Genomic DNA, 24,422 nt, shown 5'->3' on the forward strand with positions numbered 1-24,422 from the left:
AATTAAACAGTGATTAAGGACAGACCTCTCTAATACATAACACCATGTCTCCACGGTCAGGTTGGGTATATCTTTGAGCCAGAGAATCTGATTATATAGGTATATGGAAGGTCAAGAGGTCTCTCTCAGGTTCTAATCCCCCTTCCTCATATGTCACTTTGGAATAAGGGGTCTGAATGCCAAATTAATATAGTGTACATTACCGTACAACCCCAAAGCTAACCTGGCAACCCAAAGCAAACCTGTTCAATTGTAGCCAGACCCATAATTCCCTCAGTGGTCCTGTTGAATACACCACAGCTGTGATATGCCATGCCAAACTGAGATTACCCTGACCTCAACATCTGTCTTACGTAATACACACACACAAACACACACACACACAGGCACACACTTTTACACACACACTCTTAGCTCATCTACGTACTGAAGGCCTGGTTCATCCCATGCATTCGGAACCAGATTAAGAATCCAGTCCAATATCATCTAATCTATCACAGCTGTTCCTCACTCTGGGGCATGAAGTGCAGGGGTGTGTGTGCGGAGTATGTATGTGTGTAAATATGTTTGAGTTGGTACTTGTGTTTGTGTGTGTCTTGTGTGTATGTGTGTTGCAGTGGATGACTGTGTAAACTGTACATTTGCGTGTGTGTGTTAACCTGGCAACCCAAAGCTAACCTGGCGACAAAAGCTAACGTGGCAACGGAAAAATGTAGCCAGACCCATAATTCCCTGAGTGGTCCTGATGAATACACCACAGCTGTGATATGCCATGCCAATCTGAGATTGGCCCTGACCTCAACATTTGTCTTCATACACACACGCGCACACACACAGGCCCACTCACACACTGCCACACACACCTGTGTTATATATTCCTAATCGGCTATGGTGGTGAACACCTGGAGTGATTAGATTAGAATTTATTAGACCATTTTTCTATGAGGCTTCCCTCTATCCTCTATCCACTTCCCTCTATCCATACATCCTCTCTTTACCTCTCCTTCACCACGTCCCTCTATCCCTCCATCCTCTCTTTACCTCTCCTTCACCACGTCCCTCTATCCCTCCCTCCACTCCTTCTCCACTCCAACCTCCACTTCTCTCTGTCCACCTCTCCTCTACCACCCTTCTCAATCTCGCAGTCCTCTTCTGTGCCCCCATCCCTCATTCTCTCTCTTCCTGTCCTTCTACACCCTCCCTGCCTCCCTCTCTTCTCTCCCATCCCTCACATTTCCCCTCCGCACCATAAACACATTTAATAATTCATACTTTCTTCTTTACCGCTCATTCCTCTCAGCTCCCCTGTTTACCACATCTTTACTTCTTCTTACTCCCCTCTCTTTCCTCCTCTCTTCTCTCTGTTCCCCACCTTCACCCCCTCTACCTCCTCTCCTTTTCCCTCTCCCCTTTTTCTCCTCTATTTCCTCTCCTCCTTTTCTTTTCCTCCCATCTTTCTTTTCATTCTTTCTTTCCGCTCCTCCTGCGGGTCTTCTCCTCCTCTATTTGCTTTCCTTTCCTCCCTATCCCATCCTCCTTTATTTTCTCTCCTCCTCTTTTTCCTTTCCTCTCCTCTCATTTACCATTTCCTCTTTTTCTCCTCCATTTCCTCTCCTTGGTCCAGGGTCAGACAGTGCAGAGTTTGTCCCCCAGGGTTGGTTAGGGTGGACCAGGGTTGGTCAGGGTGGACCAGGGTTGGTCAGGGTGGACCAGGGTGGTTGCTTTACATTGTCATGGAAGTGGACGCTGCTCTTCCACCTGCATTCCACCAGATGCAGGTGGAGGAACATGTGACATCAAGAGGTCTGGAGTGGGAGGTCTGCTAAATGAAGACATTGTCATGGGCTTTAGTTAGGTAGGAAGTGCTTGGACGATGGAAGGCAGGTCTAATGGAGGGAGACACCTAGACACAGCGAGTCTGGTCAGAGGAGTGTCATGTTGAGCTGGGATGAGTGGGTTATTAATAGCGTGGAGCTGTGCTGTGTGCAGGACAGATGATGTGTTTGTGTGTGTGTGTGTGTGTGTGTAGGACACATGGTGAGAATACCATTGCCTGCTGTGTCACTCCAAACATGGCCGCCAAACTGCAGGAAGCAGAGATAGCAGTCTGCCCTCAGTCTCCTCCCCCTCAATGTGCGTGTGCGTCCGTGTGTGTGTGCCTCTCAGTGTCAATGTGTGTCCGTTTCAGAGTGTAAGTGTGGGTGTGTGTGTCCTTTAAACCAATCCAGTTAAAGTGTGTCCTTGTGGGGGTTGACAGCCACAGCGAGAGAAGCCATAGATTACCCTGCGTGTCTCTGCTCTTGAGCCTGGGGGCCGCTCTCCTTCATCAGGGTGGCGGTGACTCAGGGATCACACCCTGCTTTCATGAAGGACACACATCTCTCCCTGCCTGCTGGGTCAGAGCCTCATATGGCTGTGCTGTGGTTTGCAAAGAGGCTTGAGGAAGATTAACTGACACAAGTTAAGTTACCTGTCATGGTCATCATCTGTCAAGTTGGAAATCATTTCCCCTTCTGTGTTTTGTCAGAGGGGAATTGTTTCGTCTGGGCCTCTGTATCAGAATCAGTGGGAATTGTGTCTGTCATTTTAAGGGTCAGTCCTTGTGTCTTGTGTCTATACCAGGGTCAGTCCTTGTGTCTTGTATCTATACCAGGGTCAGTCCTTGTGTCTATACCAGGGTCAGTCCTTGTGTCTTGTATCTATACCAGGGTCAGTCCTTGTGTCTATACCAGGGTCAGTCCTTGTGTCTTGTATCTATACTAGGGTCAGTCCTTGTGTCTATACTAGGGTCAGTCCTTGTGTCTATACTAGGGTCAATTGTTGTGTCTTGTGTCTGTACCAGGTGTGTGGTGTGCCCAGGGTCTGGAGGTGTCCACAGGGAAGGTGTCCTTCGTGGAGGCGATGAACGGCAGCACAGTCCTGCTGCCCTGCACCTACGCCAGCTGCATTGGCATCAAGAACCTCTACTTCAACTGGCACTACAACGACAACGGCACCATGAACAGGGTCCGCCACACACAACATGATGACTCCATGACCCCTGACCCCGACACACTGATCTAACCCTGACCCCATCACTGTCCAACCCTGACCCCCATCTCTGTCCAAGCCTGACCTCAACACTGTCCAACATTGTCCCCTACCCAACTGTGGGAGTCAATGTTCCCATTGTATGAAATGTGTAGTGCTAGGTTGTTTATTCAGACGTAGTACAGATGTGATGAAGTGAAACTTTTAATCAGTTGTCCTTTCTTTCTCTCCTCCCTTTTTTCCCTCTCCTCTCACTGCCTTCCTTTGTCATCTTTCTTTCTGTTCCCGCTGTGCTGCCTTCTCATCCCTGCCTTCCCTCTTCCAACCATCCTCTGTCCCCCCCTTCATCCCCCTCTCCCCATCCCCACTATCCCTCTCTCCCCTCCCCACCATCATTCTCTCCCCCTCCACCATCCCTCCCTTCCCCTCTCCCATACTTCTCACACCTCCCCTCCATTACTCTTTTACCGTCTATCCATCCCCCTCTCCCCCCTCCCCCCTCCCCCCTCCACCATCCCCCTCCCTCTCTCCCCCTCCATCCCTCTCTCTCTCTCTCTCCCCCTCCATCCCTCCCCCTCTCCCCTCTCCCTCTCTCTCTCTCTCTCTCTCTCTCTCTCTCCCCCTCCATCCCTCTCTTCTCCCCCTCCATCCCTCTCTTCTCCCCCTCCATCCCTCTCTTCTCCCCATCTCTCTCTCTCTCTTTCCCCCTCCATCCCTCTCTCCACAGCTGTGTGAGGGCATGATCCCGTCAGAGGGGATTGAGCCCAGGGTGTACGTGTACCATGAGAGGGTGGACTTTGTGGGTTCCAGTAAGATCAGCAACATCTCCATCCTGCTGTGGAACGTGACCTACGAGGACGAGGGCGAATACGTCTGCTTCGCACGCAACCCCAAGGAGAAGAACCGCAACCATAGCGCCATCTATAGGCTCTACGTGGTTGGAGAGCGTAAGACAGACCACGCTATAATATAATGTTACCTATGCTCCCATACTGTGCACACACTTTCCCACCTTCTTAAACTTGCCATCACGCATGTTTGCAGACAAACCTGCCATGTTGTCCTAATTACTCGTCTCTCACCTCCCCCCCCCCCTCCACACTCTCCGTCTCTGTTTTTCTCTGCAGTGAAAGAGGTGGACACCACTTTAACCACCATCATTGTGTCTGTGGTTGGCGGAGTCATCGGCTTGATTATTGTTGTCATGGTGGTCAAAGCCCTGGTTCTGAACTTTGTGCTCAAGGACCAGGATAAGAAGTAAGTGTTGTAGCGACTGCTGTGGAAGGAATTTAGCATATCATATGATCTTATGTTCATCGCAATCAGTAGATTAGCTGATCTCTCTCATTAATCATTTGTATACTTTAGGTTCCAACTGTAATCAATATTTTGTATCCATGACAGTCCTGAAAAGAGCAGGTTCTTATCATATCAGAACTCCTATAAGCTAGGCCAAACTACTGATGGCCAAAAAGCACAGAGCAAATCCTCGATTTCTCCCACACCACTCTTGGAGACGACAGAAACTGCTAACCTTTCAAATAGAAAGGCATCAGAACTTTTTGGAAATGTTTTAAGTATGTGACAAAATATCTCTCTTTCGTTTGTGCTCTCCCTCTCCTTCTCTTTTTCTCTCTTGCCCACACACTCTCTCTCTCTCTCTTCAGTAAAGAGTGCCTTGTGAGCTCTTCAGGAAATGACAACACAGAAAATGGATTATCAGGAGCCAAAGGAGACGACAAAGCAACACCAAAGGCATGAAGACGTCTGCGTGTTTGTAACCATGTGTGACGTGCTGGGTGGAGGCACTTGCACACGTGTATATGTACACTCGCAAATATGACAGAGCAAGAGAATGAAAGATATATATCATATATTATATAATCCCACTGTAGGTGAAAACCAATGTCATGTAAAATATGTATTTTTGATTGTGCTTGGGATTTTGAGGTAGACAAAAGGTGTTCCTGCTGGATCCAACACTGACCAATGACCCCTTACGATTCTGCAATCTGAAAATCAGAATGTAAAACATGTACGTGATATGTCATATAACCAGGCTGTTACCTGGACCATAGTGAGCCAGAACCTCTCTAGAGAACTGTGGAACCTTCTAGAATACTCTGATGTTCTCTTCCCTTCTGCACTGACCCACCAGACAGTATCACCCACACACTGCCATAGACTACTGACTGCCATACTGTATACAGTAGTTAAATAGCACAAGATATGTATACAAGATATGGAACAATTCCAACCAGACACAGTCACTGCTCTGACCACACGGAACCCATGTTCAGTATAACACTGCCCCATGGCTGCCTGAAGCCAAAACATACTATTGACTCATGGTTCTGGTCCAGGTATTGGTTCTAGTTCTAGATCTGGACTTGGACTTGGACATGGGACCTGGACCTGAGTCCTGGGGTCTGATTCTGGTACAGGTTCTGAGGAGGCTCTGAAGACTATTATAGGAAGTGGGAGGGTTTCATTAGGGTCAGGGGTAACAGACTGGGGGTTTAGGTCCAGATTCAGGGTTCAAATCAGTTGCTATGACTGGGCAGAGAGAGGAGAGGTCATTAGATTATGTGTTGGATCTGGCCAAGCACTTTTCTGATCTAACTGATTCGTTGATTCTTTTGATTATTTTGCGTTAGATGAAACACAGGTGCCTGGAATGACACTGCTATAAAACACCCCTTCCAAAAAAAACAAATTCTCACCCCTTCAAAAGACGACCCCTGGAAACAAACCTCCATATAGAGAAGAATTACCTTTATTTGCTGCTTTAATAATAACTGAGAAATGTTTTTTTTATAGCATGTGTTCTGTTTTGTATGTGTAGCACATAGCAGCTATGATACCGGGTTTACCTGAGAGAAGTGTCATAGATGGGGGCCGATGACGTTTGAATTGAAGCTGACCGGTGGGAGCAGAATGCCCCCCTCCTCCCCTCCCCGACCCACCAGCTGGGTCAGGAACCACACAAACATCCTGTTCCTGCTGGGGGTTCTGTCTGTTGTTTACAAAGTGATTCACGCGCATGTCAACCAAGTCACCTTCCCTTGAAGTGAACCTAGGTGGGTTTGTAGAAAGAAACTCTGAATTTTTAAATAATCCTGTAAAAGTGAACCTTGTCACAAGGTGAAGACAGAGATGCTGCTGGTTCTACCTTCGGCTCTGTTTTCTATTAGTTTAGAATCTATGACGCCATGGAATTTATACATACCGGTACCTCTCTACACAGTGTAGTTGGAGTAACGAGAGTATTATCGTAGCTGCAGTATACTGTCAGTATTGTTGAATGTCCATTAGGCAAGCTTTAACATTTTGATTGTGGTGGTGACATTTATTTGAGCTTAATTTCACCAGACTGTAAACAGTAAGGAATAATATAATGATTTAGCATAAGCTTTGATCCAAAGTGAAATGCGAGGGGGACGACAGGGGATCTTGATCCTGAAACTCTTTGATCTGCTGTTGAATAAGAGCCATACCTTTTGTCAATGTCACAGAAAGCTTCAAATGTCAAAATATTTTATAGGTGATGTTGTTTTGGGGTTTGTGGACATTTTAGGCCGTACAATTGTCTGGGTCAACATTGTATCATTATGTTGCCACATCGCATTGATGTCCTTGTTTGTGCTCTAGTTTTTTGTTGCTAGTTAGGGATGTGATGGGGCTCCATATTCCGGTACTTTACTCTTAATCTCTCCGATCATCACCGATCTAGAATGTTCTTTAGGGGAGGGGAGGAGCCAGAGGAGAATACAGGAAGTTTTGGTGTCCTGGTGAGGTTAGGGGAGGGGCCACGGTGATTCTGAAGGGAGGCATAGAATGCCAGTTTCCTGTCTGGGAAAAACAGCTTCCTGTCTGGGCAGTCCAGTTATATTTATGGGCTTTGCACCATCATCACCGCTAGTTACAAGCAACCAACAGTTCTTCTGCACCTTGTTTAGGTGAATGATGCGTCAAAGCTAAAACAGAAAACTGTATCCTGATGTGGCCTCTTTGTATACAGATTAGGAGATCTGTGCTTGGGTTTTACCCTGGTGTGTCAACTCGCCCTCCCTCCCTCCCTTCCTCTCCCTCTGGGGTAACTGTGTACCTTGCAGAAGTTATTGACTAGCACTTGACTAAACCTGTGATCAGGAGCTCTGGCTGTGGTGTGGCCAGGATAAGCTTTTAGCCTGGGCGTTGCCATACCAACACTCAAATGTCTGGGGTGACAGAATGATAGCAGAGCCTGCTTTACGTTGTGCAAATGTGTGGTATGGTGGCGCTCTGCCTGACCTATGCACGGCCTGCCGAAAGGTCATAGTTCATCTTCTTGCCTTGGTTTGACCCTAAACACACCCTGTGAATGTTAAACACGCAAGGAGGCAATTTTAGGCTTGATTGTATTACCAGAAGCAGCACATAAACACTCTCAATCACACACACACACATGGTTTCATCGCTCTCTCTCTTACTTGCACACACACTGTCCTCTCTCTGTCTATCTCTCTCTCAAACACAGACACAATTCATTCATTCACCACCAAACCATTCATGTCTGTCCCAGTTTTAGTTATTTAGCCGTTTAATCCTTGTGTGTGTCTAATAGGACAAATTGTGTGATTTTCACTACAAATTTTAGCTGAGGTGGGATGTTAAGATATGTTCCGCCCCCCCTCCCCTCTCTCTGCTCCAGTCACTGCTCTTCTTTCTACTAGTAATGCCTTCTCCAGCCCCTTATATTACGAGCAAATCCACAAGCTCAGAGCTCTGCTGGTCATGCCTGATGGCTGCAGCAGAGACGAGCTCAGCCTGTGAGAGGCCAGACGCAGTGGCGCATCATATGCTGCATGTTTTATAATACTGCATGCAGCTCAACACTGCCCTCTTGTGGCAGCTTCCGGTACCTGATACACTCAGACAGTCTGACCTTACACTTACTAGGGACACTTTTGAACACCACTGTTGCTCGACTGGTGGGAACCACCGTGCTGATGCTAACGGGGCATCTACAAGGAAAAGCATTTTTATTTGTCATAAAAGAAAATACTTCACAAAAATATGATACTGTAAAAATATTCAAATTATATTTTGTTAGAAGTTAGGATGGGCTCAACCCTACCAGTATAAACTGAAATCTGGCAGCTGCAGGATGGGATTACACTCCAGGTTCCTCCTTTAGATTTGGATTGTACATTTGAAGGAACTACCCTTACTGCCGGAGCAACTACTCCACTGCCAAGCCAGGAGTCTACTGGTCAGTTCCTCACTTCCCACATTCCACAGCAGAGCAGACCAACAAGGCTGGTCTGGTGTCAGGTCACCTGATCAATCTGCCTCCGGTTCTCAACCGGAACCATGACTTTACGTCTGACCCTGAATCAGTGCAGAAATCTTTTTTCCTGCAGAAAACTTTTTTGCCCAATGCATTTTAACCAGGCTGAGAAAGCCTAAGGCCCCATGTGGTCTAGATGTATCTCTTCTTACAATTGATGTGCAGGTAACAACATGTGATCATATCCCACAATATCGTTTACTGGCCACATGATCAGAGAACGCTGGCTGAGGCTTCACTGCTCTTTAGCTCCACACACACACACATTTTGTAGGTGTGCAGTTTATAATTGTCTCTCCATACACAAACAAGTGGTCAGGTGGTCAGACAGACATGTGGTCAGACAGACAGGTGGTCAGACAGACAGGTGATCAGACAGACAGGTGGTCAGACAGTCATGTGGTCAGACAGACAGGTGATCAGACAGACAGGTGGTCAGACAGTCATGTGGTCAGACAGACAGGTGATCAGACAGACAGGTGGTCAGACAGACAGGTGATCAGACAGACAGGTGGTCAGACAGACAGGTGATCAGACAGACAGGTGGTCAGACAGACAGGTGGTCAGACAGACAGGTGGTCAGACAGACAGGTGATCAGACAGACAGGTGGTCAGACATGGAGGTCTGGTCTGAGTACACACCACCCTCTCTGTAACGGGGTCACAGATTGGACTGTCACCATGCTCTCCTGACCACATCTACAATGAAAGTCTAACCTTCCTCTGTACCTGTATTCTGTATGTTCATCCTCCTCGTGGCTATGCACCTCAAAGTATATAAGGGAAATACCAGTTTGAATAAAAATGACAGATAATTGTGAAAATAGAATGGCTCATATTTGATTTGTTTATTTGTTTTTTATTTTATAAAACGTGTTCCTTCAGTCCTCATCGTTATTGAACACAAATTAAAGGATGTTATTCTACACTTGAACTCACAGCTGACGACACTAGAATAATAACTGGACAATAGTGAGAGACGGTCCAGAGAGACAGTCTGACAAGAATGAGAATTATTGGATTAATCTGAGTTTATAGATGTTACAGACTGTTTGGGTCATGCTGCTCCCTAGTGGAAAGAAGGACAACCACCTAACCACTTTACGGACATATGTCCTCAGACACATAGTATGTGTGTATGTATGTGTGTATGTATGTATGTATGTATGTATGTATGTATGTATGTATGTATGTATGTATGTATGTATGTATGTATGTATGTATGTATGTATGTATGTATGTATGTATGTATGTATGTATGTATGTATGTCTGTGTGTGTGTGTGTGTGTGTAACCTGCTAGCTGACATGTTTTGTCTGAGCGTGCTAGCTTATTTTTGTGTGTTTGTTTGTGTGCGAATGAAAATATATGTGTGTGCGTGTGTATCCGAGAACAGGAATATTTTGTAGGGAGTCAGGTGACTGAGCAGTTATGGAATCGTGCTAGTAATCTGAAGGTTGCCAGTTTCGATTCCCGGTTCGATTCCTGGCCGTGCAAAATGACGTTGTGTCCTTAGGCAAGGCACTTCACCCTACTTGCCTCGGGGGAATGTCCCTGTACTTTCTGTAAGTCGCTCTGGATAAAAGCGTCTGCTAAATGACTAAATGTAAAATGTAATGTCAATAATAGATTTATAATAAAATCACCGAAACAAGACAGTTGCTGAAACAGAAATGCAATACCACCAAGATCCATCGGGGCCTTTGCTTCAAGCCAAGGATCTGGGTCGGGTCGGGGCTTGCTCTGCATGGCTCTGCATCTGGCGAGTCGTGCTGAAACGCATTTCTTGAAACAGTCAATCAATTTCTTAAAACTGTAAACACAAAACCGAATATTCAAACTCAATTTCCCAAATCTCTGACTCTTATGGCAAAATCAAACACTCGCTCTTAAACCATGTAACCTGTGTTCAAAATCAAACTATGCTTTCAGATCATAAACACGACCAATCAATATATAAACACTATGGAGCAATCATTAGACACAACACAAAAACGTGGAGAACACAGAATCCAGGCCATATAGTTATTTGTAAAGACAAATGTGTTCATGCATAAACAGTAAATGCATTTATATAGCAAAAAAAAAATGCATTTTGGATTTTTGAAACACAGAATTTTGGTGTTTCAACACCCATTGACACTTTCCTGACGTATGACTATGTTTAGCCTGTGTTCCGCACCTCTCTTTTGCCAACCATCTCTGGAGGAGGGGATCCCTCACTGAATTGCTCCTCCTAAGGTTTCTTGCATTTTTTTCTCCTCTAGTGAGTTGTTCTGAGAGTTTTCCTTGAGGGTTGAGATTGGCTGAGGGGCAGTTCTATCGGCGTATGTGAAGCCCTCTGTGACATTGCTTGTAAAAAGGGCTTTACAAATACTGTACATTTGGTTTGATTTGAAAATATTACAGTAACCATCACAACTTAGTACTGTCATCAAAGAACAAAGAAAACCCTCTGGTGTGCTGGATCCAGCCTTGAAAACACTCCACACCTATGTTACCACAGGCCAATTCCACTGACTGTAGGAGATGTACCCTGGTATATGGGTTTTAGTCATACAACTTCCACCGCCACACAGAGAAAAACTCTTCATTTGGGTTGAGAAAAGGGCTGTATGATGGAAGGCAACCATTTACAGTAAAAATTGCTGGTTGATGTTGAACTATTCTTGTATTTGGACACCACGGTGAAAACTGACATTGTCCCAAACCAGCATTAGAAACAAGTGTGAACAATTTTGAGTCATTGTGTTTTTCAGATAACAACTGTGTTTGCCACTTGTGTTTACCATTTTGCCCACAAGTGCATCACAGTGCAAAATGTGTTAAGTGAATGAGAATGTGTTTAGAGTTTTGCCAAACGAGTGTCTGATTTGACAAATTGGTTTAGTTCACTGAACATTTGATTCGGATAATGGGGTTTTGTGTTTTAGCAATTGTGAAAAACTGTAATTGTCATCGTACCAACACTGACCACTAGAGAGAAACAGAGACCCTGATCATGGAGACTCAGCGTCAAGCCTCGGTTCACATATTTCTTCAACCACAGTTTCTCTGTGGGTCCAAGAAAGTGTGTCTGAACAGAGAGGACACTTTGCATAGGCAGCACATGCTTCAGTGTTCTGGGAGGGTTTATAGTCCTGTGAGTTTCACCACACCTCATGACTGAGAGCTGTCCTTCATGACAACAGAACCCACAACAACCATGACTCTGATTACCATCTTCATCTGGACTCTAGCTGTCTACATACAGGGTAAGAGAGTTCTGTCATAAAATATCAACTTTAGAATTTACTTGTGTCAACAGTTTTTTGCAATGCAAATGTTTTGTCATATCCAGATGTATCCTTAACATTTATGTCTCTTCTTTCATCTTCTCTCTTCACACCCAGAGCCCAGAGGGCAGTACACTGTGACTCAGACTCCTGCAGTGAAAGCTGTTCCTGCAGGAGGTACAGTCTCTATAGGATGTGGAGTTAGCAGTCCTGTGTACAATAGTGACTTCCTAGCCTGGTACCTTCAGAGACCTGGAGGAGCTCCTAAACTCCTTATTTTCAGGGCTACAACACGTCAGTCTGGTACTCCATCTAGATTCAGTGGGAGTGGATCTAAGAGAGACTTCACTCTGACCATCAGTGGAGTCTTTTCATCTCAGTGTAACAAAGGCCGGTCAGTGTTCCATGTCACTGTCTCTTCCCCCTCAGCACCTACAGTAGGCCCTCAAACAGCAGCCTGGATTCTGATCCGACCTGGGCCCTTTGCTGCATGTCTTCCCCCTTCTCTCCCCCCTGCCTGCCCTGTCTACCTTAAACTGACACCATCCAATAAAGATTAAAAAGGTCCATGATAAAAAGCCGAAACTAAAGTATAAATAAGCTGTGGTGAATCCAGCAGCAATAGGAGGGAGGTTTTTGTACGGGCAGTAATAGAGGCCAAGCCCTGTAATACACACAAGCATGCAGAACATACCACTGTGATGTTTATCTAGGACTGTTCCTCATGCAACTATCAGGTTGACAGTGTCTTTAGTGTATCTTGTACATTTTGAAATTGGTTATTTAAGAAGTCATTTGAAAACAAAAACATAAACTAACTATTATTCATGAATGTTTCATGTAGTTTATTTATTATTAAGTATTAAATAGGTCTCTGACATGAAGACTTGAGAGGAAGTCCCCACTTCCATTCCTGTGTCACATTCATCTCAGACAGGAGTTAGATGACTCACTATACCCCTTCCTCTCCCCCCTCAGTAATGAGACCAGCCCCCCCTCACACCTGGCCCAGTCCAGGGTATTTTAGACTCAACTGTTCATCTGTACATGGGGAGCTGTGGGAGTGAAACTGAGATTTGCATCTTCAGGGTGGCTGGTTCTGCTACTCCCAGAATAGAGCAGCACTGTCACCAGATGCTCACCTGACCCCAGGGGATTAAGGGGGATTATCATCAGGGTCCCACACATTAGGGACCATGATTTATCACTGCACATTATACTATTGTCTTTAATGACTGAACTCAAATGTTGTTCAGATTGAACATGAGTGATTTTGGATGAGTCTGTCCTTTCTGTGTGAGCACAATCCTATGGTATCATGGTGGTAGAAGGTAAAGTCTCCTGTAGAGCTGTATGCTGTGTCATGATGACAGATGAATATCAATGATGAATGGAACCTGACTGGTGTGTGGTCTAGATCTGTTTACAGCCATGTACAGTCGTAATATCAGTGAAACAGTAATGTTTTATCATTTATGATAGTGTTTCTTGTTGATTTAATAATCTGATGAAAATATAGCGATGCAATGAAATATTTCAACATGCAATTCCGTCTCATGATTACTGTAATCAACATTTTAATGAATCAAGTCAAATTCCTTATTTTTAAATTCAAGAATACTTCTTTATTGTCCGACTAAAACAACAACATTCAAGCATCAAAGCAAAGCCAACGCACAGAGTGGAGAGTGACCTCCAGCAGAACACATCAACACTAGCACTGGTAACAGCTCAGTGGACAGAGAGCAGCGACACGTGGACTCTAGCAAAGCTCCCTGTTAGTCTGCATGTGAGCCATCAGGAGGACAGAGAACGGCTGAAAACAGAACAGAGTCCCAGCAGAGGAAGCAGCCCCTCTCCACAGGGCTGGGTGAGCCTGGGGCTACTCTGAACACTGCTCTCTCTTCAGGGTGTGAGTGACCGGAGGCTGGGAGCCCCGCTGGGCCTCACAAGTCACCTCCAGCACACTGGTCCACTCCTGGGCAGTGAGAGTCAGGGTGCTGCTCCAGCTGTACTGGCCGTCCTTCTCCAGGAGCCCCCTGCTGGCCTCCTGGCTCTTCTTGCTGCTCCCGTCCACCTTCCAGCTGAGGGTCCAGTCTGAGGGGAAGCCCTGGTTGGCCAGACACATCAGCGTGGCCGTACTCTTACTGGACAGTTCCTCACTGGAGGGGGGCAGCACCGTCAGGGTGGGGGCACGGTCACCTGGAGACAAACACAATACGTAAGATTACAAACATATTCAGCAGTTTAAGAGATTGTCTTTGAAGACAGAGATGGACTTCTGCTATTTCAACTGAAGACTAACGCAATCACCTCTGCAGTCATTTGAAAATATTAATATGTTATCATAGTGTTAATGCAGAAATTAAATTAAGTAAATATCTGAAATTAAGTAAATATTATGTGATGAGGCAACAAAATTAAGGTATTTTTTCGAGAAAATGAAATGATCATTTATATGGTATCTGTTGGTGTAAAACCAAAATCTAAATGCATGTCATGAATAGAAATTGTAAATATTAATATATGAACATGCAGGTGCGTAAATAACTAAAACAACATTTCAAATCTCATAAGACGATCAGTGCATCCACCCATGAACAAACAGCATTAAGATGAAGTAAAAACACAAACTGTAGGATCAAAAATTTACATTTTAAATTTTACAGTATGTACCAGAAAATAAACCTAATTTCTACAATTTTTATGAACTCTAAGGATTTGATGGTTAAACCATGTTGATTTCTATTAGAAAATTACTAAAAATAAGTGGACACTTTTGGAAATAATTATTGAAACCGGCTGAAAATGTCTACTTAGAATCAAGCATTAAAAAAGCCTTTCAGTAAAGAGTGTTACTCACTTCCAACATCCAGTCTGGTACCTCCACCAAAAGTGTACCACAGTGATTCAACCTCTATTACTGCCCGTACAAAAACCTCCCTCCTATTGATGCTGGATTCACCACAGCTTATTTAGACTTTAGTTTCTTTGTTAAAGCATCAAGAATACTTTCTCAATTACTCCTTTTAGCTAATGTTCAGAATTATTAAAAAGGTTTAGACTTCTTCATGTATTTTCATGTCTGAAATCTTGTTTTTCAGAATTTTCTAAATGGTTGGAAAACAATACTATATTCAGACAAGTGACACTCAGTATCGATGTAAAAATATATTTAGTTAAAAACAGAGAAGATTAATATTTTCAGATACTTACTTCCAACATCCAGTCTGGTGCCTCCACCAAAAGTCCACCACAGTGATTGACTCTGGTTAAGTCGTCGTACAAAAACCTCTCTGTGTTGTGATGCTGCAGCTCTACCACAGCACACAGCTGCTGTCTGCTACAACCTGGACTCACACAACACAACACTGGACTACAGCAGACTACACAATCCTGCACTCCACTCTCTTCAACAGCAGCTGAGGCTCTGTTTCCAGCATCATGTGACCTGGGTCTGTATCGTAATCCTACTCCATGTTTCAGGATCTACTCTGGTGAACCTCTCATGTGTCGTCCTCATCAGACTCCATGACAACAGAGTCAGTGTCCAGCATTACATCCACTGTTGGTATTCCTCCATATTGTCCACAGGCTAGAGAGCAGCTGGGACAGTGATCCATGTTGTATATTCCTTTCTTCTACATGTTGATCCCAGACTTAACAGTGGGGGTGGAGTCACAGAGGACAGACTCCACTAGCAGAGAATCCCAGCAGCTTTTGTTGAAGTGTTCACTGATTTTAGGAACTTAGTCCAGGCATGAGTGAACAGGCTGATGGTAGAATACATGACCACATGAGGAAGACTATCTCTGCTGATGGTCTTGTTATCAAGATCATAATGACAAGGAGACAGGTCAACAATGTTCATGTAGAAAGAAAGTTCATGAATTTCTGACTGTCAATACATTTCTCCACACATTTCTCAATATGCTGTCTAATCCACTTACAATACAATATACTTGTAGTACACAGGACTGTTTTCAAGATTAATTAAATTAATTAGTAAATGTGTTGTTGTAGTTATATACGTATAACATCCATATAGACATTATGGGAAAGAATATTTGTACATGCATCTCTCTCCAGGGAACATCCCCAGTAACTGAAATAGATGACACATGCTGGACTTATTTGCATGCTGCATGTATGAGCTTCAGTAGTCTGGGAGTGTTTATATGTGAGTTCAACACTTCATGACTGAGAGCTGTTCTTCACAACAACTGAATCTACAACAACCATGACTTTGATTATCAGCATTGTGTGGATCCTAACTCTCTTTATTCAGGGTAAGAAGTCAGTGACATTCGTAACAAGGGTGTTTACATATACAGTACATGTGATTCAGATGCATGTGTCTTTTGTAAATCAAAACATAAAATATTTTGTCATGTTCAACATCGCGTTCAACAATACTCTATGTTGTCTGTTTTCCAGAGTCCAGAGGGCAGATTACTGTGACTCAGACTCCTGCAGTGAAAACTGTTCTCCCAGGACAGACAGTCTCTCTGCAGTGTAAAACAAGCAGTAATGTTGCTACTTGTGGAGGTCGACCTTGTCTAGACTGGTACCTCCAGAAACAAGGAGAAGCTCCTAAACTCCTAATTTACAGGGCTACAACACTTCAGTCTGGGACTCCATCTAGATTCAGTGGTAGTGGATCTGGGAGTGACTTCACTCTGACCATCAGTGGAGTCCAAGCTAAAGATGCAGGAGATTACTACTGTCAGAGTATACACGTCCCTATCAGTGTCAATGTGTTCACACAGTGATGCAGAGCTGTACAAAAACCTCCCTCAGTCAGACTGCACAGTGACTGCACTGCCACAGCTGGGACCTACTGCAGGTGCTGAGGGGGAGGAGACAGTGACATGGAACACTGACTGGCCTTTGTTACACTGAGATGAACATATCAGTGATGCTCATATGTTAACTAGCCCACCCTCACGTCAAAGCAACAACATGTACAGTTGTTTATGATGGAATTTATTTCCATTGATATTTATTCTGTAGCTGTCCTTATTGACTCTCACTCATAAAGACTGATTGAATCTGTGACTGTTTCCATTCATCAGGACTCAGAGCAGAATATCATCAATGAGCAAATCCTAGTTCAGCCATGACACTCGGCCAGCGTCCTGCATTACGCTCATTAACTACACCTGTGTCAGCCTGCTTCAAGCCAATTAGCCCACATCCACTGAGGCGGCATTATAAGGCTGCACGGATACGCACACAGTCACTCCTGGTTGTTGTATGATTGTGCTGCTGCCACCGTCCACCATTCCCATCTCCCTGTGTTGTCTGTATGTACTATCCATCACAGGGGATTATTTCTCTATTTTCTCTCTGCCTCATTCTCGTTCTTTGGATGTTGCTAGCTAATGATAGAGGCAGGGAGTGCTTCCACTGGATACATCCACTCTGCCAAACCGATTTCCATGTCCATGGTTATCAATAAATGCTCAAATCATGAGTGTCTTGACTGAACTGCTGTTATTACTGAGTTACTGAATATATATCAGTAGATCAAATATATTCAGAGTCTGTATTTCTGCTCTGACCCATACAGTTGGTGTCTGAAGGCTTCACAGTGTCTCCAGGAAGGACCTTTGCATACCGGTTCTGCTTCACTGCTCCTCAGAGCAGCTGGTCTCTCTCTCCTTGTCTCTCTGCTCTCTGATCTACATAGATGCTTCTTAATTTATTGTCCAGCTGAGAATGGTAAACATTCACAAATAAGATGAATGCATACTTTCTAAATTCAGATTAAGGAATATAAACAATTTGTCTTGTCTGTACAAGACACAGATCCAGACTTTATAAAAACTTCCCTACAGTTTGGCAAAGTAAAAAATGCTCCTAATCAGCACCTCATGAGCAATGACTAGTCCAACAGGAGGCACTGCAGGGAGTCTAGTCACTATTATTTACTCAAGGTCGCGTCAGACCATCAACCACAACGTTGCAGCAGTGGTGTTTTCATGAGAGTCTCTGGAACATTTGCATATAGAGCTTGTGTTGTTTGCGTAGTCAGCAGTGTTTATAACCATGCCTGTCCAACACTCACCACTGACTGGATAAGAATCTCAAGACAGCCATGTCTTCAAGCTCCCTGTCCATCGTAGTACTGGCCATGCTCTCCACAGGTAAGTCGTTTAGAATCAGATCTTACTGAACTTACCTCCCTCTGTAAAAACACCCCAGTGCTTTCAAGACCTTAAAGATGAGGATGTTTACAGCTGATGTGAAGACATGAAGACTGCTTCTTTTGATTTGTATTCTATCTTCTTTCTCAATAACAATCTGATCCTTGCTCATTTCAGGCTGTGCAGGTGACATCCTGATGACCCAGAGTCCTGCAGCGCTGTCGGTCCAGCCTGGAGGTTCTGCCACGCTCAGCTGTAAAGCCAGCAGTAACATCGATGATGACTTAGCCTGGTACCATCACAAACCTGGACAAGCTCCTAAATTCATCATCAACTTTGCAAGTACCTTTATATCAGGCAGGTATCATGGCACCGGATATAATATTGATTTCACATTGACAATCAATAACGTCCAGGCTGAGGATGCAGGAGATTACTACTGTCAGCACCATGAAGCCAACCCGTTCACACAGTGAAAAACAGCCATACAAAAACCACCCCAAGCTATGAGGAAGTACTCTCCCTGCTTTACATCTGCCCTCTGGAGTGCAGCTCACAGGTCTAAACAACAACAACTACTCTACCATTATCTTCTTGAACAAACAATGTTACAAGAAGATGAGCACTGAAGGTGTTCTGTGTCTGTGTATTTTACATTAAGGAGACTCCTGTAAAAGTAGAAGGTGAGAATGTGTACAGTTTTTAATGATGATAACTCATCGGAAACCATTGCTGGTTGGCAAGAAAAAACATACATGCTTACTTAGAATTGATTACAGAAATGTATTAGTACAGATAATTGATCTATCACTGCCTGGGTCTTGGTGGTCAAATGAATGAAGTGCATGTTATAGTGACTTATTTACCCTGAAATAACAAGTACACATACTATCTATACAATACTTCCTTCTAAGATATGGGATGAGATGTCAAGATTCTGCATTTAATACTACAGTGTACCTCTATGATAGTTCTATCCTTGAAAGGGTGTACCATGTGTAACAATCACACAGAGACGCGTATGTATGGCACAGCCAGAGCAGAAGAGTCGGACTAAGTCTGGTTTGCACAGCTGTGCCTTTTAATGAAAAACGAAAAAACTAAAGGACTTTTCAGGTCAGCCATCTTTAGTAGAATTGTTGCTGGAGAGGTTCTTCTTCTCTGCTCCAGGAAGCCAGGCTTCTTTGGAATGACTCGGTCTGTTGCTGCACAGTGGACAAAGAAAAAAAAAACTGGTGAGTTCTGTGAAAGAAATGTTGGGCCTATGTACAATTAATATGTTTTAGAAGAAGTTTACAGTTGGGTCAGAAGCTTGATACAATGTATGTGGATTCAACTCATTTGGTAGAGATGCCACCTGTAGTTTTATAACACCTAACTAGGAGATGTGAAGTCTAGGAGATGGGAAGTCTGGGTGACCTGCAAGAGTCACCTAGGGAGAAGAGACAGTTGTTCCAAAGACAATGTGGATTCAACTGTATTTTTCTAAGGATTTAACCAATGACAGAAGAGATTTGGTGTAGCTTCATGTCTGTAGGATGGACCAATCACTTTTGAGAACTGTTGTATCTATAAAATGGTCTGTTGAAGAATGTTCCGGGGGGTTCAGGGCCATCAGCTGAGTAGTGCTGGTGGGCTGGATTCTCCCGGTTCCATTCTAGAATGCTAGATGGAGCTGTATGGAATTGTCTTTGTGTTATTGTCTTATGTTTGTGTGCTGTTGATGTTATGTTGGTAACGTTATTATGTTTAAATCTACATCAAATAAACATTAACTCTTTACTTCACCCGACTTTAGCTTAAACGATTGATTCTCTCAAAAATGTCCACGACAGTTCACGGTCTTCATTTGGTTCAGCACTCCACTTCTCACCCATTTGCCCAAAGGTAGTGTTCTCTGCCTTTGAGCTGCTGTGGCTCTGCCTTTGTAGGAACAGAGGCTGATGAGGTGTAGCTGTGCTCATCCTCAATTAGATCAAGAGTGGGAAACTTGAGGGGTGCTGAACTTGGAGAGCTGGGTGCTGGGTGGAGGAGGTGTTGTGGCCTCGAAAACCAGTACTTTAGGCATACACTATGTTGAGGTCAGATCAGGACACAAGTCTCTGTCAGCAGCCTATGGTATGACACCAGGCTGTACACTTTGATATAGAAATAGCTGAATCACTTGTCTGTGCAAAGATTCTCATAAACATGTCCTGTGATAATCCATTTAGTGTTCTCATTGACATCATCCTCAATGAAATGCCTTGTCCCGACAAGGGTTCTCTGAATTTGGACAAAACAGAGTCAGGTCATTTTGACATAAAAACTGACCACCCAGAGTAAACGGACCCTGGGGACTCATTAACAAGGCCAAACAAACATTCTTCCCATCTGTTCCTGAGATTACCCAAGACTGATCAAGAGACTGTCAATGTGTAACCAAGAATATATCTGTATGACGTGTAACTTGCTGTATAAATGTCTGCTGGATCCATGTTAAGTTAGACACATCTCGGCAGAGATTGTCTAGCGAATGTATTCCCAGTCCTTTTGCAATAAATCGAAGCCTTTGTAATCCGATCTCTGACTGGCCTTTTTTGAACCTTTGGGGCTTTTGAAGTCCACCACAGAGGTGTGTCTGGTGATGAACTTAGAGAGCTGGGTGCAGGGTGGAGGAGGTGTGTCTGGTGATGAACTTAGAGAGCTGGGTGCAGGGTGGAGGAGGTGTGTCTGGTGATGAACTTAGAGAGCTGGGTGCAGGGTGGAGGAGGTGTGTCTGGTGATGAACTGAGAGAGCTGGGTGCAGGGTGGAGGAGGTGTGTCTGGTGATGAACTTAGAGAGCTGGGTGCAGGGTGGAGGAGGTGTGTCTGGTGATGAACTTAGAGAGCTGGGTGCAGGGTGGAGGAGGTGTGTCTGGTGATGAACTTAGAGAGCTGGGTGCAGGGTGGAGGAGGTGTGTCTGGTGATGAACTTAGAGAGCTGGGTGCAGGGTGGAGGAGGTGTGTCTGGTGATGAACTTAGAGAGCTGGGTGCAGGGTGGAGGAGGTGTGTCTGGTGATTCAGGCACCATGGGAGCTCAGTCTCAGTAGGGTTCCAAACATGTCAACCTTTTAATAACTTTGGGAAGCAGTTACAGTGGGGTCACATTCTTTTTTCTTTTTTTGGGGGGGGGCATACATTCTGACGGCCGTCAGAAATGGTGACCTCTGGGGTATCGGCTCTGTGTTGACTCCAAATCAGAAAACATGGTTCCAGATTGGTGTGTAGGGATATAATAACTACCCCAAACCATTGTTCAAAGTTTTAATACCTTTGGGAAGCAGTTACGGTGGGGTCACACATTCTTTTTTATTTTTGTTTTTTCGGGTCACACATTCTGACGGCCGTCAGAAATGGTGACCTCTGTTGTATTGGCTCTGTGATGACTCCAATTCAGAAAACATGGTTCCAGATTAGTGTGAAGAGATGAAATAACTACCCCAAATCATCGTTCAAATTTTTTATACCTTTGGGAAGCAGTTACTGTGGGGTCACACATTCTGACGGCCGTCAGAAATATTGACCTCTGTTGTATCGGCTCTGTGATGACTCTAAATCAGAAAACATGGTTCCAGATTAGTGTGAAGGGATGAACTAACTACACCACACCATCGATCGAAGTTTTTATACCTTTGGGAAGCAGTTACGGTGGGAAAACACATTCTTTTTTGGGGGGGGTCAAACATTCTGACAGCCGTCAGTAATGGTGACCTCTGTGGTATAGGCTCTGTGATGACTCCAAATAAGAAAACATGGGTCCATATTAGTGTGAAGGGATGACATAACTACCCCAAACCATCGTTTGAAGTTTTTACTCCTTTGGGAAGCAGTGACGGTGGGGTCACACTTTTTTTGGGGGGGGGGTCACACATTCTGACAGAAATGGTGACCTCTGGGTAACCGAGTAACTGAACGCAACAGTTGTCAACACAGAGAATAGCTCAATGAGCTAAGAATGTGCCCTGCAAAGTTTGAGGTTGTAGGTTTGAGTTTAACCACAGTCTTTAAGTCTCTTTTAACTTGAATATCTGTTTAGTTAGACAAGATGTATCATTGTAAAGTACCATGCACAATTTCACCTTGATATGTCAAAAGATCATTGAATTATAGTTGTTTAAACTTTGACCGTATCTAACAAACCATGCTACAGGAGAAATGGCTTCCTTTTTTATACAGTAACTGATCCTCATTGTCATCCTTGGGGATAGCTCAATGGGTTGAAATGGTGTCCTGCAAAGTGCAAGGTCACATGTTCGAATCCAGCCGCTGCCTTTGGGCTAGTCACAAATTTGATTAACTGTTTAACTAAACAGGATGACATCATTTGGAAATAATATATGCAATTTTACCTTGATATATCAAAATATGATTGAATTACAACTGCTTAAACTTTGGCCAAATCTAACAACGCTTGCCACAGGAGAAACAGTTTACTTTTTATACACAAACTGACCGCAGGAATTCATAACATTGAGTAAAGTTCAATGGCCAAGACAATGCACTCTAATGAGCAACGTCACAGGATCAATCACAGGCCTGTCATCATTTTGATTATCTGATTAGTTCAACAGGATGACATCATTCTGAAATACCATGCGCAATTTCATGCAATTTCACCTTGAAATGCCAACCGTTTCTTAACCTTTGTCCCAAATCTAATAGTGTGCCGCTTTCATTCATAAGGATTCAACAGTTGGTGTATAGCAGAGAGGATAGAGAAACTAACTTGTTGCCTTATGCTCATGAGTTCAAATCCCCATTCAGCCTATTGTTGTTGGCCAAACATGAAGTAGTTTTGCTCTCTTGTTTTCCAACTCTTGACTTTCTACAATGTACATTTTTATAACATTTTGCCATTTTGCGGAGGAAACTGCATCGCTGCTTGCAGCTACAGTATATTTATTCTTGTAAATTATCTCATGTACTCATGGTAAAAAGTTTAGAAATTTAGCACATTGATACAACATGCTACAACTTACGCCCAAACAAAAACTGGCCCACATCAGACCATAAGGGGTGCCACAGGCCATGCCCAAATGTCCACTTATCAAAGTGATGGCATTTCCACCCCATTGCTCCAATTCTTCTGAAACTTGGTGTACGTGCTCCATATTTCATGAGGAACAAAAAAGCCGCAGGGACCCATATTGTACGCCATGATGGATTTTCCTGTACAGTGATAATTTGAGAAAACCTTCAAAATTATTGAACCAAAGGTCCATTTGACTTAAAATGTTGTTCAGATATGTATCATTGATGTGTTTAAAACCTTACTTAATACAGCTGAATCAAATGCAAAATGGTTTGAAGGGGTGTACTAATGTAAATGTCCACATTGCCTCAATATGTTTGTGTCATTAAATCAAATTTCATTTTGAATTATGGTTTTTCAAACCTAATAGGCTTTAAGGTGACACCCTGAAGTACCCTGCAAAGTTTCACCTTGATATGTGAAAATATGATTGAATTACAGCTGTTTGAGCTTGGACCAAATCTGACAATGATTGCCTTATTTTATTATCCAGTTACTGAACATGGCTGGTCCAGATCTGGGAATGGCTCAATTGGATGAGACGTTGTGCAGGTAAACGTTGGATTGTAGGTTCAAAGGCTTTTTTTTGGGACAGAACGGTTTCTATTCTACCGGTCAATCCTCCAGTTGTAAAACATAACAATCAGTGTTTAATTGAGCCCATAACAACACTCTAATTATCTGTTTAGCGAGACTGTGTAAACCACTGCGAAACAAGACAGGTTTACCAGAGTAGCTAGCTACTTGGAGTCTATGCATCGTAGTGTCAGATTCACAACTGAGTTAGCTTTAATGAAGTATATTGATTGTTCAGGTGGATCCCTTGCCTGTTGCACAAATTGATTTCAGCAACCTAAGCCAGGACACATCACCGCTGATGCAAAGCATGAATTCCCCTCCATGACAAGTTATGGCACCCCAAATAACCTTTTTAAATCACTACGAGTAAGCTATTCTTTACAGCAGCAACCCAGTCATTCTGTCGTCCCATTTTTATGTCCCATATATGAATAGGACTAAATTACAGCTGTTTGAACTTTAACCAAATCTGACAATGCTTGCCATTGGAGAAATGTCTTATTTCATGATTAAAAAAAACGGAATAATCAAATGTCTGCGAAGGGATTAGTAGGAGGGTTCTAATCCCGTTAAAGGTGTTAACTTTTATTTTTTTATTCTGACAAAAATTACAGTTTCAAGTCTTCTGGTTAATCCCAGTGTAACTATCTATTATGTCAATTTGACAACATTTTGCCTTTTTGAAGGAGGAATCTGCCATTGCTGCTCGCAGCTATATTTCCAGTTATAATAGTGATTGTCATCATAATCAATATAATCTGAATCCTTGGACTGCTTTTCGATGATTGAGATTATACATAACAGTTGACCTTTACTGATCTGTAATCTACAAAGGACGTCATGCAATTTGGCCACCTGGGTTTTCTCCATCTCTCTTACTCTCTCTTTCTCCCCCTCCTCCTCCCTCTCTTTCTCCTTTTCTCCTTCTTGGGTTGTTCTGTCTCTTCTGTTGCCTTGTTCTGCCTTTTTGTCTCCATCTCACCTCCATCCCTGGTCTCTTGTC

The 24,422-nt window shown here is 43.7% G+C and overlaps 1 protein-coding gene and 2 gene segments (V, D, J or C); 2 read left to right on the forward strand and 1 right to left on the reverse strand.

Moving 5' to 3' along the window:
* The window catches only part of scn4ba (sodium channel, voltage-gated, type IV, beta a), an 11,138-nt gene extending 1,947 nt beyond the window's left edge, over window positions 1-9,191 (forward strand). Inside the window, exons 2-5 of the mRNA XM_084673505.1 lie at window positions 2,843-3,006; window positions 3,758-3,977; window positions 4,158-4,287; window positions 4,698-9,191. Coding sequence (XP_084529631.1) covers window positions 2,843-3,006; window positions 3,758-3,977; window positions 4,158-4,287; window positions 4,698-4,791 — 608 coding nt within the window. The 3' untranslated portion in view covers window positions 4,792-9,191. The remainder of the gene's footprint in view (window positions 1-2,842; window positions 3,007-3,757; window positions 3,978-4,157; window positions 4,288-4,697) is intronic.
* Window positions 9,192-11,283: 2,092 nt separating this feature from the next.
* LOC146257185 (immunoglobulin kappa variable 2-29-like) lies at window positions 11,284-16,409 on the forward strand. The segment is given in 2 exon segments: window positions 11,284-11,616; window positions 16,075-16,409. Coding segments are annotated over 2 exon segments (408 nt in total).
* Window positions 13,230-15,116, reverse strand: LOC146257186 (Ig kappa-b4 chain C region-like). The segment is given in 3 exon segments: window positions 13,230-13,839; window positions 14,501-14,592; window positions 15,112-15,116. Coding segments are annotated over 3 exon segments (417 nt in total).
* Window positions 16,410-24,422: the final 8,013 nt, after the last annotated feature.

This window comes from Hypomesus nipponensis, chromosome 15 (genome assembly GCF_054491055.1).
Source record: "Hypomesus nipponensis isolate SF chromosome 15, ASM5449105v1, whole genome shotgun sequence".
In the NCBI taxonomy this organism is placed as follows: domain Eukaryota; kingdom Metazoa; phylum Chordata; class Actinopteri; order Osmeriformes; family Osmeridae; genus Hypomesus; species Hypomesus nipponensis.